The sequence below is a fragment of the Ptychodera flava genome, chromosome 7 (genome assembly GCF_041260155.1).
Source record: "Ptychodera flava strain L36383 chromosome 7, AS_Pfla_20210202, whole genome shotgun sequence".
Taxonomy (NCBI): Eukaryota; Metazoa; Hemichordata; class Enteropneusta; family Ptychoderidae; genus Ptychodera; species Ptychodera flava.
In genome coordinates, this window is record NC_091934.1 from 45533604 (window position 1) to 45554654 (window position 21051).

Here is a 21051-nt window from a genome sequence, read left to right on the forward strand (position 1 = left end):
CAACATAAACAAAATATTGAAAATGTCTTAATGTAAAACTTCCTGCCATTGCATAGCTATAAAGCTAGTACCAAGAGAGTGTTTCAAAGCTTGACATGTAGAACTCTCTGTAGATGTCATCTGTGCACAGTGTCATGGGTCATCAGCAAGTCAGAAATCAAAGGCTTAAACAGCAGACCCAAGACCACCCAAAAGGATCCCGTATTGAACAAATTGATCTGCAGTATTTGCATATTTAGGCAGTTTTGCATGAATGATGTTGGTGGGCAATCACTGGACTGCTTCCCACAGAACTGCCAGCACCATCTGGTGGTTCCATAGCAATTATTCAAATACAGATTACAGCCTAGTTCTATGGATCTTTTCCTAGGCTGTGTACAACAAATAAAACACATAGATACCACAATGAAAAGGGGGCATGCCATGTTATTCAATATCACAAATAGTTCTGTATCTGAACATTTTAGTGTAACATTTTGTGCGTTTCACATATCCTCCAAATGAAACAAAAATTAAGCAAACAATAGTATAATTTGCATTCTTCATCAAATTACAAATATTCATCACTAGAAGTTAATAAATCTCATAGATAATATCAAATGTGTACACTGTAATATAATTTTTTATTATGAAAATGATAATTTGGAGGGTTGGAAAAATCATGAGACAAAAATGTACTTCTTTGAATGTTTTTATTCTTCAGACTATAAAAACACTTCAAAATATTTTATATACATGTACTTGAAAACGTTCAAAAATATCTTTTGAAAATATTTACAAATCTGTACAAAGTACAAAATTAATTTTTATGAATATTCTCAAGTCTGTTGGCCTGTCTAATTGAAAACAATACGAAAGATGAGTTTTTGAATGAAAGTTTTCTTTACCACCAAAATCTGATGTTCAGTCGTGTCATCTGTTTGCAACATTATCACACATTTTGATGCTAACAGTCAATATTTGACACTAAAATTACCAGCAGATCACGCAAAATTAGTTTTCAAATCATGACCATTCACAATTTTGACCAGACACGTTCAAAAGGTGGTTGTCACAGTGACACCACCCTGGGGAGCTCTCAGAAGCAAGGCGCTCACTACAACACTGTCCCTGGCAGTATACTCACTGTGTTTAGAACTCATCTGTATTCCCAGCTCAGATAAAAAGGCGACCACTCACAAACAGTCCATCTTTAGAACTTGAAATTCAGTGGCTACTAAAAATGTCAACGTCTCAAAAAAGCACTGTTGGTTTTATATAGTTTTCACAAGATCTGAATACAGGTGAATCGTAAAATATAGACTGTTTGCATCAAAATTTGTAATTTGTTGTAGTGTTCGGTGATAAAACCTAAAAAATACAATATCACTAAAAGAGATTTGTTTTCAGCATAATATTGATAAATTCTTCTTCACTGACAATGTTATCACCGTCCACATCTGCTTCTTCAATCATTCCTTTCAGTTCTTGTTCTGATAACTTCACTCCAGCTTCCTTGCAAGCAAGTTTTAAATTTTCCAGTGTGATACCTCCTGTGTTGTCTACGAGGAAACAAAAACAACATAAGTCAACAAATCAACCATTGCGTTGTGTACTTTGAGGTAGAAGGTGCCCTGGCGACAGTTTTTAGACTCTCCGGGTGTGCGTTTGGGCGCACTGTTCTGAACACAAGAATGGTGCTCGGAAATGCCTAGCATGCTGGATGCTCTTCGCTACATTTCTGGAAATAGAAGATCTTCGTTCCAAGAACAGAGAACACAACCCTGGTCTGATCCGGAAGCAGATGAGAACAAGGTGGCGGAAACCAGTCACGCGAAAATGAAAATGTTAGTGCTATGTTGATATTGTACAAAAAACGTCTCAGGATATAAGTCGGGATAGGTGAATTATTATTACAAGTTTGATCTTTCCACACATGTGATCTTTTTCGTTTTTGGAGTGTTGTCGAAAATTTTTGAGAGTAAACAGTTGTACAAATACAACGAACGTCTTCAACGTAATATTCAGGTAAAGCTTATGTATGAACGATGATTGAAATATAGCGCTACCACTAGAGAAACAGGGTCTCCTTCATGACAGCTGCCTGTCGCTGTGACTATAATCACATTTGTACCAAGTTCTGCCAAACCAAGGCTATGTCGTTTGATCATCAAGAACAAGAACAGCTCGTCCTCGTCGGATGTTCTCTCTCCTGGCGAGAACGGTACACCCAAATGCACCCTCCAAGTTTTATGATGTGTGTCTGATCTGCTACTTACATGCACTGATTTTGAAGCCTGTACTGTAAAATTGTTGTGAAAATCAACATATGGCGGCCATTTTGACTTTCAAATATTGTTAAATTTAAGGTGATTTGTTTCTCTAATCCAAAAAAGTGCACGATGACCCTGATTTTCATTCTTGATTACAAAAGAGAATGGTTGAAAGTTTCCTAGAGAACGTTTGAGCAAAAGTTTGATACTTTCTATTTCAAGTTCATTACCTGACCAGGTACTAGTAATACTTTCCAAGTCATACCAAAAGACCATACCGCAGCCTATGCAAGAACCCTGTATTACTTCTTCAGACAATTTATGAGCTAAAGGACATGGCAAATTTTGAAACATGTTACAGTCTTTTTCTCCAAGCATCAGCTCCAGTTTCTTGGTCTTCTGAACGCAAGCTGAAATACCCATTATTTGGCTCATATAGCCTGAGTGATATGCAACCAGCGTGTTTCTGTTCTTCACTGAATTACTGAATTTATTTTTCAACATAACAAAATCCATCACACAAATATGGGCTGTCAAGCAAAATACTGGGTATTTCAGCATGCTTTTGAGAGTAGACCAAGAAACTATAGATGATACATGGATCATATATTGTAACAATATTCCAAATATAGATACCGGGATATTAATTCTGAAGTGATTCACTGATTCACACAACATTCTAACCTGAAGGTCAAATCATAGAATCTTACTTATAACATTAAAGAGTACAACTAAAAATATTGTTTCCTTGCTCTGGAATCATATTCTATTCGCGGTAATTCTTGTAACTCAGAGCTATTTTTGCATTCGGATGGAAATTCCAGCAGTTTACAATGCCCTCCTGCGGTCAGCAGACCGGTTACGTCATCGTACTATTCACAATGACACAACAGCTGATGAAGGCTGAGTGATTCAGCCGAAATATTCTACCGAATGCAAAAATAGCTCTGAGTTACAAGAATTACCGCGAATAGATTAAAGAGTACAGTTTTTGTACATCAAATAACTCATTTAACAGTCTAAAGTTTCACAAAATGATTATTGAGAATTTAAGACTTTTCCTGATTGTTCAGCAAAGATGTCGATCTATTTTTGTGAAAACCAAATTCTATCATTAGTCCCTGGGAGGAGAGGTTAGAGTCCATAACAACGGGATAATACCATGATATTTATCCTGCAGTATCACACAACAATTTCAGTAAAGAGCTGATTCTAATGACATCACATTTCAATGATGAAAATGGAAAAACAAACATCATATGGAAATTTGTGACAAATGACGAAGCAAAATTATTGGTACCAATGTAGATAGCATCAATTCTACAAATGAAACTAAAAAAATTACAGGTCAAGGAATGTCAAACACATGCTGCAGAGACGTAATCAGTCAGAATTTGTTTTCTGGCTTGGGTGCCATCCTATACTCAGTAACAAACCAGTGCCACTTCAATTGTAATTTCCTGTGACTTCAAGAGAGAAACCTCACATAACAGCTATCAGAATCTTTACAACATACTTACCATAATCAAACATATGGAAACCTTGTCTTATTTCATCATGGATGTCCCTTGCTGAGCCTTGCCTTTGTATCACAAATTCTAAAAATTCATTGAAGTCTACATATCTGTTGCAAAAGACAAACAATTAAATTACGACAATTTGTAGATAAGTTAATATGAATGGTTAATGTGAATTTGTAATAACTAGTCATCAAAACGCACTGAGAAATAAATCTGATACCTATACCAGTTTCACTTGTCACAGCAATAGGATATCTTGTAACTATTCAATTATCTTTCCATTACTGGCACTCAGAGTGTACAGTGAGGCAGTCCTGGCCCAATTTCACAATTATCTCAAATTACAACATGCCAAATATATTCTTTAGACACACTTATCATTTATTCCAACATGCAAAATTTATTTTTTAAACACATTTTTCTTTGAATGCAACATGCCAAATACATTCTTTAAACACATTTGTCCGTGAACATATAATATTTGTGAACATTTCACAGGTATTGAGCATAGGTTATTGAAAATAATAATAAATAAAATATTCCTGAAATAATCGTGATGAAATTTGAATACTCACCCAGATCTTTCTAAATCTACGTCATGGATCATTTCTCTAGCTTCCTGCTTTGTAATTTTAAAACCTAATGCTCTCATCGCTCGTCTCAGTGAGTCCACATCAATTTTGCTGAAGAATAAAAAAAGTAACAGTGATTATATTCATCAAATAATGTTTAGCTATAAAGAGATACTTGGTGGAATTATTTTGGGATATATATTTTCAAAGCTTTTAAAGGATAACAAGTTGGTTCTCATTTGAGGAAAATTGGCCAGGATGATATAAACTCTATATGGTCACTTGATAACATAAACTTATCATTGACTTTGTGTAATACAGACAAGCTGTGTTTTTTTTTCCTTTTTGCAATGTGTTATTTTTTGTTATAGCAGTTTAACCCTTTGAGTGCTGTAATTTTTTCCCTCCAAAATTTTAGTTCAACATTTTACCAATTTTTATGAATTTTTCTGTAATATTTTGACAATTTTGGACCAAAACGATATCACATCATTTGCTGAAGTTTTTTATCAAAATTTTGTCTAAAAAAAATTGACTTGGATATATTTTATAAAGGCAACAAAATTGACTTTGGCACTCATAGGGTTTAATACCAAATAAGCTCAATATGTAGAGTATCAATTTTTTTTACATTGATAAGCCAGGATGATTTTTTAGTACAAATGTGTAGAAAACTAATTATTTGGGTTGGAAAATATTAGTTCGATACATATTTTTGACTAAGGTTTAAAAATGCTATCAATTAAATATATGAATGATCTGCAAGTGTAACACCTTGTATATTCTTTTAGAAGATACAAAACATTTCCTATTAAATTAAAACCATGTTATAACATTTCTGTGTATAACATTCATTTCACTTGAATTAATAATAGCAAACAGCAATTTGCTGGCAGTTAATTTTTCACAAACTACAGAAAATACAACAGAAAATTGGATACAGACATTTATCACGATGTAAATTGATGAAAACTGTGTAAAATTTCAATGTTGAAAACTGGAAATAATATGATAGTATTAGGGACCATTGGGGCAAAATAGTTCAATTTCATGTGTTTAAAACATGCAAAATGTCAGATAGAATCAATGTATACAGCTGGTACATTCTTGTATTTTCATGTGGATTAGAAACCATGGTAACACTAATTTACAACAGATGTTTCTTGCTTTTATTGTATTTTCTTGACTCATGTTGCAATTTTGCAAATCTACTCATTTTCAACAATTTTTTGATAAATTAGTATACTATGTTCCTCAAAAGGGATCGTTGGAAAAGTATACATATTCTCTAAGTATTCTTCACAGCGCCAATCAAGAAAATTCAGTAATATATTTGAGATGTTATTTCTTTTCACTAGCTCATAAATCTACATTGCTATAAAAGGGTGATTAACTGAAAGCTGTCATTATTAAATTGACCATGAAATTACCATCAAACAATGGCACATAAAAGAAATTGCCATTTTCCATACACAGTGACTCCTCAACCTCCTTCTACAGTGAAATTCACAATCTGGATCTTTTTCAAAAAGGAACTTCCTTGAGGGGATTAAATCTTCCTTGAGGAACTTCCTTGAGGAGCAACAATTTCACTAGCCTAGAAACCTATTCCGTCCGCTTGCCTCCATACCTCCGTACGGAGGCAAGCGGACGGAATAGGATTCTAGGCTACAATTTCACCTAATTTAAAATTCGATTAAAACAAAGCCTCATTGCTTCCCTGCAGGATATTAAAGGGATAAAGTCACCCATTTTTCATGAATTTGTTTAATACGAGATACTACTCATATTATTCGACAGGTTTAAAGATACTGAATGAATGGGTGACCATGCATATATTTGACCCCAGTTTTGGACAAATTAAATGAAATAATCACGAAAATGAAAGGTCATGACCATTAATTCATTTTCACTACTGTTTCGTGTATCATGTCTAAAACTGGGGTCGAATATATGCATGGTCACCCATTCATTCGTTATCTTTCAACATGTCAAACAATATGAGTAGTATCTCGTATCAAACAAAATGCATGAAAAATGGGTGACTTTGTCCCTTTAATAAAGTGACCAATGACAGTTAAAATAAGGTGGCAGTAAGGCTTGCAAGGTATGAACTAATAGGTACACACAAAGAACAATAGAAATATGCCCCTCTAAGCCGTACCTTTAAAAAAGTCAGACAACAAAGTTGTGCAAAAATTTGGAGATAATAGGGTAAGATTGAACAAATTTGCCAAAATTTAGCCAATTGGATTTATTACGTAGGTATAAAAACTGAAGCAGGCTTACTGCTTTGTTTTGGAATTTTTATTGTATTACACCACACTTTTCATGCGAGTACATATCCCTGTACATGTTCGTCAAATAATAATTATACTATGGAATGGTTGAATTGAATCAAGACAAAATCAAATCATATGCATTATGTTTTTAATTTACTCAATATCAACAAATTCAACATTTTTTCAGCAGCTCTACAAATCATAATTGGCTGTTTTCCACTCATAACAAAACCATACAAGGCTTAAATTTGCATTGGACCAGTCAGTTGCTGGCAATTTGAAAAGGGCTAGCTTTTGTAACATCAGCAAATTGTATAATGGAAGTAAAATTCCTATAGAGTAATAGAGTTTTGCAATCTGCAATATTGTAAATGTTGTGCTGTTTGTCCAGTGAGAAAATATCTGACTGTGCCATATGAACACAAGATTTGACAAAAGTTTCACATAATCAAGAAAATGGTCCATTGTGTTCTTACCCTTTCCTATTGCTGAATGCATCATACACTGCTTTTAAATCTCGTATTTCTTGAGGCGTTAATTGATCCAGTACTTTGCTTGATATCTTCATCCCTAGGTAGTCTTTTTCATTCACTTCCACTTTTGTATTGTGCAAAATTGCACGGATCTACAATATGCAGTCAACAACGCCACAAATATATAAATCTGATAAGTTGGAAGTACAGAATTATTGTTTTCAGTGTGGAATATACAGTTATATTTTGCTCGAAGTATATGTCAAGACTCTTTCAAATGACTGATATCTTCATCCAAACGTAGTCCTTTTCATCCACTTCAACTTTTGTATTGTGCAAAACTGCTCAAATTTAGACAGCCTTTCACTAGACATTCATGTAAAATTAACTCATGAAGCCATATAAGTGAAATCATGATGAAATCAAGGAAATTCAACGCCACCTTTTTATTACAAAATACTCCCATAACAGACAATTAATTTGAAAAGACAGTCGATATTATTTATCACTTACAGTCATTCAGAAGTCACTTTGATCATAGACTGTGGTATGTCCATGCTGCAACATACGTACATATATTTTTTCCCTTTTTCAAATGTAAACATTTACAAACAGATGCCATTAACAAGGAGTGCTATTGATCAGCATGCACTACTGGTGTGATTTTTACAATAGAAGGTTGCTAAACAAACTAACTTCCAGAAAACTGCTACATTGTTGCAATTTCATGGCCCAATATTGACAATGTACATTAAATGAATATTTAATTGGCTACACAGGTGTGTAACAGTATGTTTGACTTGGGTTACACCTAATACATATCTCTATCATGTTACTCAGCTCAGTACAGACTCCGATGAACCAAACAATTCTACGCTGTTACTGGAATGCGGTTCTGTTTGTTTCTGGTGATTTGTAGGGAAATGTGATAGTAATACACTGCGTGGAATTCAGTTCCGTTTACAAAGTAAACATTTCTTACATAGTTACAAAATGTCACCTTTGTAGTAACTTGTAGCAAGTTTAGACATAAACATTGTCAAAATAGTTTACTAGAAAATCTATACTTGAAAGTACAAGCGTTCCGGTTTGGTCTCGACTAAATGTATAAAACGGTTGGCTACGTAACCATGATTGCAAATAACTTGAAATTCACGCTTGGTTCAACCTACCGACTCATGGTGAGTTGGTCTTGGCGGGCCAGGCGGCAACGCTGGGATTGGATCAGTCGGTCCCCGTGGCGTATCAGACGCAGTTGATCTCTTGGATTTAGACTTCTTTTTCTTCTTCGGCATTTTAAGTCTTAAATCTCACCACAAAGCCAGAAAAGCCAGTAACTTGGTAATTGTTTACACACCACTGAAATATACTTCAGAAATCCTGCAGGGTTTCCAGGACTCTACCATTCTTTAATCGAAGTCCATTTCTCTAGCTTTTTTAAATTTTTTGTTGCCACAGAGGCATAGCAATACTTTATCGTACGTTATGTTGTAGATTCGGATATACTCTCATAATTCGTGATATAATGTAAACAATTTCAGATGTAAAATTTCCTTGAGCATTTTCGACAAATCCCTCAAAGCAAGTCTACTAACCCCTACCTAAGAATGACAAAGTCTCCTTCTTCATCCCCAAAATGAGGCTACGACCTTTGACATGATGTCCGCAACAGCATTGCTTCTGCTGATCGAGCTCGACAGTGACCAAATACTGGATGTAACCAGATTTTACCTGATTTTCCCTTTTTAACGTTTTGCAGACGTTTGCAACTCTTGCAGTTATATAAACAGCCGAAGCTGGGCGACTCCATTGCATGAAACACCACAAATGCGAATATATCCCGTCTCTGAGAAGCCGGCATGACTGTGAAAATACACTGTCAAAAGTCGTCTGCAACGTTTGGTCTCAAGAGTCTATGGTCGGGGTTGCTGTCAACGTGGTCGTGAGATTTGAAAAGTCTTTGACGATTCAACGAACGCTGATCAAAGAAAATAATGGCATTGGCAGATTTTCCCTTATTCGGGGGAGCAATGACGATCGCCCTTCCACAAGGAGCAAATGACGTTAGGTAGGCCATACACAACACGTTTCTAACACTGACACTTACTAAATAATCTTGGCAGTATGTGTTCGGAGGTTTAGCCAGTAACATACAGCCCTGTCAGGGAGAGCAAGAACAAAACATTGCATAAAACATTGTCGTCAGTGTCTTGGACTGCTACTGCTAGGGAGACATAGTGCTTATAATATATTTCATGAGGGACAATTTGGCATCTTACCTTACAATGTACAAAAACTTTCACTTAAACTATGAAATGTTAAATGCAACTTCATTGATGAGAGAAGTTCTAACTTTTCTATCATTACAGTGTTTAGGATGTTTCATAAAATCGTGAAAGTCAACCTCCTCTGAAGACTTACAAAACTTACAAAATCTATTTTAAGGTAGTTCGTGCCTGAACATAATCGAATGTCATCAGTAATGCCAATCACACCACAAAACAAGAAATAGTTTGCTCCTTACAAAACCACATTTTACCGTTTGACGTCATGGTATATCATTTCAGTTCAGTGAGGGAGATTCCAGACAATCAGGAAGTTTTTACACATCCATCAACGGATCAGAGTATTATCATTGAAATCATGGAATATCAGGATATTGAAGACCAAAATGCACCAAGGTAACACACTCTTTTTATTATTAATTGTAAATCCCTGTGGCTATAGGCTGAAGACCAAGTGCACTGTTGTCGTACATTATAGTATCTGACTTGTGTATATAGGAGAGAACAACTCAAGATTACTTTTTATGGATAGTCATTGACTCCTATGCCCTATGAAACATTCCAGGAGTTCAAAGGCTTTGGTCATATGGCATTATCAATATTTTCTTCATTCTGGCTGTAAGTACTCTGAATAAGAATTTACCATCCCCGATGATGTCCGTCTTTCAAAATCAAAAATCAAAAGACTACCACAAACCAAGAAAAATGTGAAAGGTTGATTTTTATACTTGTGTGGAAAGAGCGATCATGGTGAATTGCTGGTGATAAGAATATACTAGTTGTAATAACTTGCTGTGGCTATCACAAAATGTTTAATTCCATGCTTTGTGTATCAAAAGTCATGCTTTCAATGGTAACTTGATGATAATGTTGCGGGCCGCATAGTCATCATTTGACTGAAAGTGCACCTGATATATAACAGGCAACTTTGCAAATATAACTCATAGCTAGACTTGGGTCAAGTCAGTGAATTTTTAGAAAATAAGTAACTTGTTTTATACCGAGAAAGACATTATCAGTATGCTTGATTTCCTCATTGACAACATATTTGTTGAATTTGGAGGACACATTTTCCAACAGTGTATAGGAATTCCCATGGGCACTAACTGTGCTCCCTTACTTGCCGACTTATTTCTGTTCTCATACGAGGCAGAATTTATCCAGAACCTTATCAAGCAGAAAAAGGTCTCTGTAGCTCGTACTTTCAACCTTACATTTGGATACATAGGCGATGTTATTTCATTGAATAACTCTGAATTCAGTAAATATCTCGCTATGATTTATCCTCCAGAATTGGAGATTAAAGAGACTACAGAAACGGCCTCTTCTGCTTCATATCTGGACATTTTACTTGAATTTGACTCTAATGGTCACCTTTCTACTAGGCTATATGACAAGAGAGATGATTTCAACTTTAGTATAATTAATTTTCCACACCTCATCAGTAATATTCCACTCTCACCTGCTTATGGGGTATACATTTCCCAGCTTATTCGATATGCAAGAGCATGCAGTTCATATGGTGATTTTGTAGAGAGACATGGCCATCTCTCTTTCAAACTGTTAAATCAAGGTTACACCAGAGCAAGACTTGTCTCTACATTCAAACGCTTTTTTGGCAGGTATCGCAAGCTGGTTGATAAATACAATATCTCTCTTCGACAAATGATCACTGATGGCATCGGTGACATGGGCCTTAGTTAGTGACCACTACCTATCTGACTTACAGATTGATATATGGCGGGTGCCACATGTGGGGCAGGATGCGCTTACTATTTTCGAAACACCTGACATCACTTCTTGGTCTTCTGGCCAGAGGTCCATATATCTTTCTTTCATGAATATGACTTTGTTTGTGTACCGTCTATTTACTGTCTGTTCTGTGCTGTTTTGTGTCTATGTTTACAACTATTGTCTTACAAATTTTGACCTAGTGTTATTGGATTATGGATTGGTATGATTGCGATTATTTTGCAACAGTTTCTCTTGTGTCTCTTCTACTTCATACAAGCCTATTTGAATTTTGGCAGCCACAGTCAGGTTTTCCTAGCGATCAAACAAATTACCTTTGAGTCTGCGCAGAAATGAGTTAGTTGTATTGCGTGTCACCGTACTCACACGTTTCATATGAAAACAGAACACAAATCATCGCATTCACCCCACTCACACATTCAAAAATCATAGACTTGAACCAAGTCTATCTCGTAGCAGAATTTCGACCACAAAATCATGATCACATTCAAGTACTTACTGTAGGTCTTATTTTCTCCATCCACAAGCTATCATTTTGAAGACATTTCTGAAAGTAACAACTCAACTTCATCACAAGTGGAAGTCTCTGAACAGATTCCAAAAGAACAGATTGCGATGAAGCAGTAAGTATTCGATATTACGGTATGGCCATGCATCAGTGAAGCCATATTTACTGAGTTTCAGCCATTTGAAGATGTGTAAACAATCAATAAGCTAGAGAAGTCTGCAACTATTCCTGTGGCCAGTCTCATAATCACTTTGTATGATAATTTGAAAAATTTATCTTAAAATCATCATCCTGTGGATAAAGATGCTCCGTTCTTGTTTAATCATGGAACTTTTAGTCGTATAATCAACAGCTACAGATTAAGACAGTTTTTCAATACATTGAGCAGCAGTTCCAAAAGATTGCATAGTTAAGAACAGGTGAGCATTAATTATTTGAGATTGTAGACAGTTTGTTAGATAATGAAGCGATACAAATATTGTTTCAATCAGAAAAACTTATGTCAATTATTGAATTCAAAGGAAGGAAACAGTCATTTTATGGATAGTGTAAGGTAAATTTTTTTCTGGAATTTAAAACTTCAAATAAACTTTTTTCAAGTTTAAACTTATTTTTATTTACTTACAGATGTAAAAGTGCCTGGTTTCTTAGTGGAAAGCAACTAGTTGCAAAATTCAATGAACAGGTAAAATTCAATGTTCTTCAGTACTTATAATTTTCTCTGTGCTACCTAAAAGTAATGGGTTACGTTCTTTCTCTTTTTCCCATACAAACATTTTGTACTGTTTTCATAATATTTGTGAATATTTACCAATATGTTTGACTGTTGCAGGCACAAAACACCATCAACATCTATGTAGCATTGTACAGGCTACCAGAATATGAAACGGATATTCTACTCACGCTCAATGACCCGGTGTCAATCAGGTCAGTAAAGGTCACATACTCCTGCTAGAACTAATATGTACCGTAGTGTAGACATGACTCTGTGAGCAATGTTAGAATTTAGCAAGACTTGAAAAATACCAATAACTACTAATGATGTGAGATAGCACATTGAATTACTAAGTATGTTAGAAAGCAACACCAGCGTTATCTTGAACTACAAAACCACACCAGCGTTATCTTGAACTACAAAACCACACCAGCGTTATCTTGAACTACAAAACCACACCAGCGTTATCTTGAACTACAAAACCACATACTAGCAAGTAGTGGTATCACATATTCAGCATTAGTTGCAAAATCTTCTGAGTTAAATGAAATGATGGGGAGACAGCAAAATGGAAGTTCAAGGCAAGCTGAATGTACTGTATATGTGATATTCGTGAAACCTGACGTACAAAGTTGAATTTCATCAGTTTTACCTTTGTCTAATATTTGTTTCCTATTGAGAAATAAATTTTAGAGATATAGCTTACTTTGTTTTTTGTTTCAGCATTGGAAGTAGCAGTCATGTCCCTGCAGAAAGCTACAACCAGAATCAACCATGGACATTGCAACAATTTAGACAATGTGTAACAACACTGAAAATATTAGACACTTCCCTATTTGGAGAATAACAAGAGGATTGCTATATCATTTTGCAACAATGTTCTTATTTTCTGATATGAAATGACGGCCATATTTGGCTGTGCTTTGTGGGTACTTCCTTATATGGCAAATGACAAGAGGATTGCTGCATTATTTTGCAACAATGTTTTTATATTCTGATGTAAGACAACTTCCATATTTGGCAGATCTTGTTGCAGGCTTGAAAGTAACACTCATGATGTTCCTGCAGAGAGCCAGAACAATTAGAACCAGCTACAGGCAGTGCAACAATTCAGACAATGTGTAACAACATTGAACATATCAGCACTTCTTCATATGGAGAATAATGAGAGGAGTTGCTAAAGCATTTTGCAACATTTTGATTAAATTCTGATATAAGATGACTTCCATATTTGGCAGTGCTTCATTTCAGGGTTGAAAGTAGCCTTCATGATTGATGTTCCTGCGGAGAATTACAATCAGGAATGTCTGTAAACATTGCAACAGTATAGACAGTGTGGAACAACACCAGAAATGTTAGACAATTACTACTTATCTGGAGAATGACAGGAGGATTCCTAAGTTATTTGCAATATTGTTTTGCATATACTGAGATGACTTCCTTATTTAGACATGTTTTCAAGTTGTTTTCAGAATGGGCCTGGATGGTGGAAGATACATATGAATACTTTATACCGCTATGAATTCAATAGACCCTTACAAGCAAAGCTGGCCACAGTGCTGAACCAGTTAATAACATATCTCAGGGCATACATAGAAAGACCTGTAAAAAACAAAGAAATCTGCCGTGCCAGCGAATTAATGTATACATGTATTACGGTACTATCACAGGCTACTCTGATCTGTTAATAACAAATTTTGCTGCACTGATCTTGGGTTGTAACATACTGCATATAGTATATAGTATATAGCATAAGGTCAATAGTTTTCAATGGTCTGTTGATCTATTCATAGGCAGAATCTCTGAGATCACAGATATATCAGACAACTCACTCTTTCATGATATAACCTTAATCATCAATATGTGAGGGTCCCATTTCTTAACCCTTTGTCCCTTTAGTATTTATGTTCTGATGACTGATAGATACCTTGGTTCAGAAATGGCATTGCTATTCCACCAATTACTCAGACAATTCTGATAGTCAGGTCTGGAATCTAACTTTATGTTGTCAGTCTCACAGACCCTAAAACTACCACCATGGTGCAAGAATATTTCAGCTACATATCATGATGAGATGCTTTTATCTCAGAAAACATAGGTCCACAATTTTAACCAAATTGTATATATATACATATGTATATATATATATATATAGAGAGAGAGAGAGAGAGAGAGAGAGAGAGAGAGAGAGCTCACGTTGAAGTGTGAGCATAATGGACAACATGCTACATTTCTCAAATTTGACATATCTATAGTAGATGGAATATTCGTCTATAAACTCTTTGACGAGCACGATGATTTCAAGTTTTCTATAGTGCGAATGCCAGATCGCGAAAGTAACATCCCTTTGTATATTTTTTATGGCACTGTATTGTCAGAATATCTTCGCATTGCTCGCGCAACACTTCTAATAGAAGATTTTCTTCCAAAAGTTGCCAGCCTGTACAACAGGATGTTGTCTCAAGGAGGACAACAACATAAAATCATCAGACAGTTTCATAAAGCTATGTCAAGACATCCTCAACTTTTTGAAAAATTCAATGTAACACCAAAAGACATATATAACATCAGACTCCGGGTAACTTAGGGTGTGGTGGTACCTGATCAGTACTGCTTGGGGAGCCAAGGCAGTTGACTGTATTGTTTTCCAATCCCTGAAACAGTCGCCTTGGTAAATAACTGATGAACACCTAGGATATTTTGATGATGTTATTTCTTTGCTGTATATTAATTGTTATTAACTAATCCTGCTGATGTCATATCTTCATCATTCATATGACACAATCATAGAGAACCCATAATGATCTATTGCTTGCACTTGCATGACGTTACTTTACATCATTGCTGTATTTATTTCCATCCAGTGCATTTAAACTGTTTAACTATTTTTGTGTGTGTGTGTGTATATATATATATATATATATATATATATATATATATATATATATACATATATACACACATACATACACACACACATATATACTGGTATATATATATATATATATATATATATATATATATATATACACACACACACACACACACACACACCTGAAAATGTTCTGTTGCATTTTTCTTTGATTTGGGATACAAGCACAATTGGTTGAATTATCACATCCTTATATGTCTTTTTCGCTGAGATATGGTTTGCAAGTTATGGCAGTGGTGTCAGCAGTGGTGCAAGCCTTGTTAGAGCGCCACCAGTGGTGTAAGGCTTGTTTGAACTAGTCCCTGACCCACTTCTACTGCTGGCTGCACTGCTAACGAAAATAGGGTCAGGTACGGGCTATTGTAAGCATGGCTATCATTGGTCAATAGTACGAGTGCAGTGTTTGCATGATTTATTTCCAACTTGGAGCTATCTTCGAATTTAGATTTTGTATGCCCATGGAGTAATTTTACCTCAGTTTCGCAAACCAAGCATCCTATGCAAATATTGAAATTGAATGAAAAACGATAAGCTTAAATCATTTATTTTTGAGTCCTTGCCATACATGCCAAATGTCACCATGGTCACGTCTGAGAAAAAAATCCCAGATGATAACTGTCATTTCACCACTAAATACCATCATAGAACAGAGTTGGAGACTTAAAAGTGAAGCTGTGCAAATAACTTCAATGTTCAATGTTTCGTCATCTACGCTTGCCACTGTCCAGATGTGCTGATCATATCATCCTGTCAGGTGACTGTGCTCATTAATATGCAGGCAAAATTTTGACTGAAACATTAGCCCATACCTGACACTATTTTCGTTACCAGCGCGGCCAGCGGTAAAAATGGGTCAGGGAACCAGACTGTTAGAACACCATTAGTCCCGTTCCCTGACCCATTTTTAATGCTGGCTGCACTGCTAACAAAAATAGGGTCAGGTATGGCCTATAAGCATGGCTATCATTGGTCAATAGGGTCAGGTATGGCCTATAAGCATGGCTATCATTGGTCAATAGGGTCAGGTATGGCCTATAAGCATGGCTATCATTGGTCGATAGTATGAGTGCAGTGATTGTGTTGAATTTATTTCCAACTTGGAGCTACCTTCAAATTTAGATTTTGTATGCATGTGGAGTAATTTTTACCTCCACAGTTTTCCAAACCAAGCATCCTGTCAATATTGAATGAAAAACTCAAAAATACCGCAATTATAGGGTGTCGCTCAAATTTGATCAGAATTGGTATATACCAGTATGGGTTACCAATGATCAACAATAAATGTTGTTTCTATCTGTTCAGTGGAGGAAAATTCTACGTTGATGTTATGGCAATGATTTCTGCACAGTACAACCAGAAAAACAACAAGAAATATTTATTTTAAACCAGAAAAACAAGAATGACAAAAGTAATTAAGGTCTAACTTTAGGTACTGGAGGTCAACTTTAGCAACATGCATAGCAGAAACAAGCCCCTCTTAGTTTAGTATAAATGGTCTTCCCCCATCTACTGTCTATGGTTTCAGCTGGTCTGTTAATATGTAACAGTTCTCAAACAATGACAGGAAATAAGTCAAGATCAGCGGAGTTTGCCTGTTTCTCACTGCCTTGCCTCCTGCACATTTGCAGGATTTCACTTTTTCTTACCTCATTTGCACATTTTTGACACTGATGTGTTCATTTGAACAAATTCACATCTCAACCCCTGCATCTACCTGTACACCAAATACTGAGATGGTAGCTTTGGCGGTATGGGAGCCTTTGTGTGTGACGGACATACATCCGCACATACCCACAAATATACAGACATACAGACATGCAAATCAGATGCAAATGACTGATTCAGCTAATACGATAACCTCACATTGGTACACCAAATGTGAGCTAAAAATCATTTATTTTTGAGTCATTGCCATACATGCCAAAGGTCACCATGGTCACCGGGTCGAGTCTGAAAAAAAATCATAGACTATAACCACTGATCATTTCACCACTAAATACCATCATAGAGAATAGAGTCAGAGATTTTCAAGTGAAGCCGTGCAAATAACTTCAAGGTTCGCTGTTTCGTCATCTAATTTCCAAGCTTAATTGCCACTGTACAGATGTGCTGATCATATCATCCTGTCAGGTGACTGTACTCACTAATACGCTGTCAAAATTCTGACTGATGTATTGGCCCATACCTGACCCTATTTTCAGTAGCAGCGCGGCCAGCAGTAGAAATGGGTCAGGGAACCAGATTAGAACAACAATAGTGGAGTAAGCTTAGTCTTGGTTACCAAGACTGCTCTGCGGGGCTCTCATATGGCCTGAGGAAATCCCAGTCAAAAATTTCTGAAGATGGTGCAATAGAGACAGGAGCAATGCATCCTGGAACAGCTGATGAAGTCAGTCACGGAAAATATAGTTTCAACATGTTCAAGGTTGTGTTGCAGTGGCTTTCAAATCCATTCCTCAGTAATGAGTGTAAACTATGACTTTTATATCCTGGATCAGTTTATTGTACTTGTCCATAAACTGCTCTGGGACATAAAAGTTGTACTTCTTAGTCATTCCTAAGGAGGGATTTTGACTTTTACATAACCTTGACGCCATACATTCAATGACTTTGTCTCAAAACATAATAATTGCATCATAGATCAGTTGCTCCCAGGATGCATCACTCTTGTCCATATCACTCCATCTTGCTCAGAGATTTGTGAATGGAATTTTCTCAGAGTGTGTAGGGGTGGTAGGATGAGACCCAAGCAAAGCAGTCTGGGTAACTGACACCAGTGTAAGCTTTGTCAGAGTGCCATCACAGCTTCCATTGTGGTAGCAGCATCGAGATCTCACAAATATAGGTTTTGATGCACTGAAGACCTCACGGCCAATTTTCCTGACAAAAACAAGGTATTCTTGGGGGCCCTTTAATGGATTTGTTAAGCAACCAGAACCCCTAGGATAATGTTGATTGGTGAAATCAATCAGTGTGGACACACACAGTTACCACTCCATTAATGTCCATTGATATACAAACACTGAGTTACACCCAAAATATCTTTATTTAGACTCTTGTAAACCGTTTCTTAAAACTTATAATAATGCCATTTATATGAAACACACTCATCAACTTAAGATTTGGGACAAAGAACCTCTCTTTTATATTTCTTAGGTAATATATTACAGTTGTTCAGTATATTGAAACATGTACACCTCCAAAAAAATTAACAAAATATACTTTGTTGGAGTCACTACAAACATGTTGATGAACTTACAGCACCTTTGATGAAATGAAAATTTCTTTCCACAGTAAAGCAAAATTTTATTTTGATAATAACACACAGACATTGTTGGCAGTCATGGTTGATTTTAAGAAAGTACTTCATTGTTTTGAAAAATAACATGTTTGCCTGCAACACTCCATTCCATTTCAGTAATAAAGATTATAGCACAATTGGTAAGACACAATCTGATTAAAATCTGATGTACAGATGAGGACTGCAGAAAAACAGTGACAAAGACAGACCAATCTCTGCATCTGATTTGAGTAAAACATCCAATAAAGGGACATTAAATGTAACTTTTTGATTTTTTCACTGCACTACTTTTGTTTGTAATATTGATCATTATATCTTGTTCTACTCCCCAAAGTAAGTTGAGATGCAAAGTATTCATTTTGTCAACTCAGCCTGTACAGCTCGACTGCATTGTTATTATTGACAAGTGAATATTTGTCAAAACTAAAATACAAATGTCAACAATAACAGTGTATTTCACATGTATACACATGTTGAGTTGACAAGCTAACAGTGTTTCCACATATTTTTGGGGGTAGAACAAGAACTTGAAATTGAAAACGAAACAAAAATCGTAGAAACCAAATGTGAGCTAAAATTCATCAAAAGTTACAGTTGCTGGCCCGTAAATAAAAAGTTATTCATATTTCACAATCAGTTCAAAACAAAATGGACAAATAGTTGGAATCCTGTACATCTTCTCCCAAAGAAAAAAAAAACATTGAAAAGAAGATAAGATCAACTTTAAAGTTTTTAGATCCACATACTTCTCGATATGTTGAAGGTAATGCCCTCTCACTGTTTGACTGAACAGTCAACAGTGAAAAGTTTTTACTCTTTAAAATTATCTGATAAAGGCACACTTGAGTACTTGGTACATGTACATAAATGACTGCATCAATCACACTAATAATACTTCTTACAATCACAGTACTATTTGTATATTTACAAAGAAAAACACCAGATAATTGAGAAAGTAGAAACATATCCAACAAAAGTTACAGGTACATTCTGCAAAAGAAGGATATGTGTTAGGTGTTTTAGGAAGATAATTAGAATACATCTCCTTGAAACCTTTGTGTCATGTTTTGTTTTCCTTATTTGGTGTGTTCAAAAAATCCCAACCGTAGTTTTCCTACCTACACAAATACCGATAGACTCAAATACAATAATAAGACTTAATTTGACTATATATAGTGGTCTCCTTGTAATCATAAGAAATACAAACACACAGACCACGTCATGTGAAAAGCTGTCTTTTTACACTCAAAGAATACTAAGATTCAAGAGAAGGTGAAGGTGCAGTCTGTAAAATAAGTATTGCAGTTATATCACACTAAAGTACAAAGACAAACAGGGGAAAAATTTTACCACATTTGCAACAAATCAAGGACAAGAAACAGTTAGTTTATTGGCCTTATCAGCTCCCTCAACATGAGTTTAAACATTTCCAATGCCCCATTCTTTCAACTGTTTAGGAAAAAACATTATTATGTAATGCTTGATTTTGAGGATAATTTACATTTTTCACTTTAAAGGAAAATATTTACAGGTTTTTTTTACTAATAATAGGACTTTAATAAACATTCCATGGTCCATAAACATAGCAGAACTTTGTACTGCCGAATACTTAATAATTCAATAATGCATTTTGCTTCCCCACTTAAGTAGGTCTTCGGAGGTTTTCATTAAAAAAATACCCTGGATCTTTTCTGCCTGAAATTCTTTGCTTACAAATTTGTAAAATGTACTTAAAACACCTGCATGCTTGTCACACAGTAGTGTAATCAAAGAGTTCTTGCGTTAATTCTTGAATGGGCATTCATTTTACACGGAAACAATCACTGAAATAAGAAACTTGCATTTGTAAAATTTTCTGTGTATGTTTTTGAACCACTTCACCTACCCATTCACCTTTCAAAATTTTAATTGACTGCAAAAAGCAACGAATTTAATTACCCTGGCCTTACATGTTGGACTTTGTCAAAAGTGGGCTTTGGTTCAAGAAATGCTGACTTGAACAGTCCGGGTCAGCTCCAAAATTGGAGACGCTATACCATAATATTTCCCCCCTCTCATTAGCCAATCAGCGGCCAGCGCGCCATCAGTAAAAATTGTATTTCCTGGCAACCTCCACATGCGTCCTTCGTTACGTACGCCATACTGTGTCGAACTCCCGCGCCGTATTCTATCATAATGTCGAACAGTTGTGTGGCCACTCTGTCAAAACACAATTTCAAAATCGCGTACCAGTTTTATTCTGGCTAAGACAACCAAACCCCATATATCGCTGTGATTCCTAGACTCTGGCTTGAAGTCCTGCGAAATATAAATCGTGTACCTACACAGATCGTTCAGAATACCCCATTTGTATCGGAGATGGCAGCGATACAAATTCTACCGTATGGGGAACAGTTGTGTGGCCACTCTGTCAACACATTTTCAAAATCGCGTACCATTTTTAATCTGCGTTTGACAAC

At 35.8% G+C, this 21051-nt stretch overlaps 2 protein-coding genes across 2 annotated transcripts; one reads left to right on the plus strand and one right to left on the minus strand.

The window, feature by feature from the left end:
* Positions 1–675: 675 nt before the first annotated feature.
* On the minus strand, positions 676–8495 carry LOC139137679 (uncharacterized). The gene is made up of 5 exons (XM_070705895.1): positions 8272–8495; positions 7103–7251; positions 4348–4455; positions 3773–3876; positions 676–1541 (listed from the first exon to the last, which is right to left on the minus strand). The coding sequence occupies exons 1-5, from the start codon at positions 8392–8394 to the stop codon at positions 1369–1371; spliced, it is 657 nt and encodes a 218-aa protein (XP_070561996.1). The 5' UTR covers positions 8395–8495; the 3' UTR covers positions 676–1368.
* A 265-nt stretch (positions 8496–8760) lies between these two features.
* LOC139137680 (ran guanine nucleotide release factor-like) lies at positions 8761–13587 on the plus strand. Its single transcript, XM_070705896.1, has 6 exons — positions 8761–9167; positions 9667–9780; positions 11664–11759; positions 12272–12329; positions 12477–12571; positions 13083–13587. The coding sequence occupies exons 1-6, from the start codon at positions 9094–9096 to the stop codon at positions 13204–13206; spliced, it is 561 nt and encodes a 186-aa protein (XP_070561997.1). The 5' UTR covers positions 8761–9093; the 3' UTR covers positions 13207–13587.
* Positions 13588–21051: the final 7464 nt, after the last annotated feature.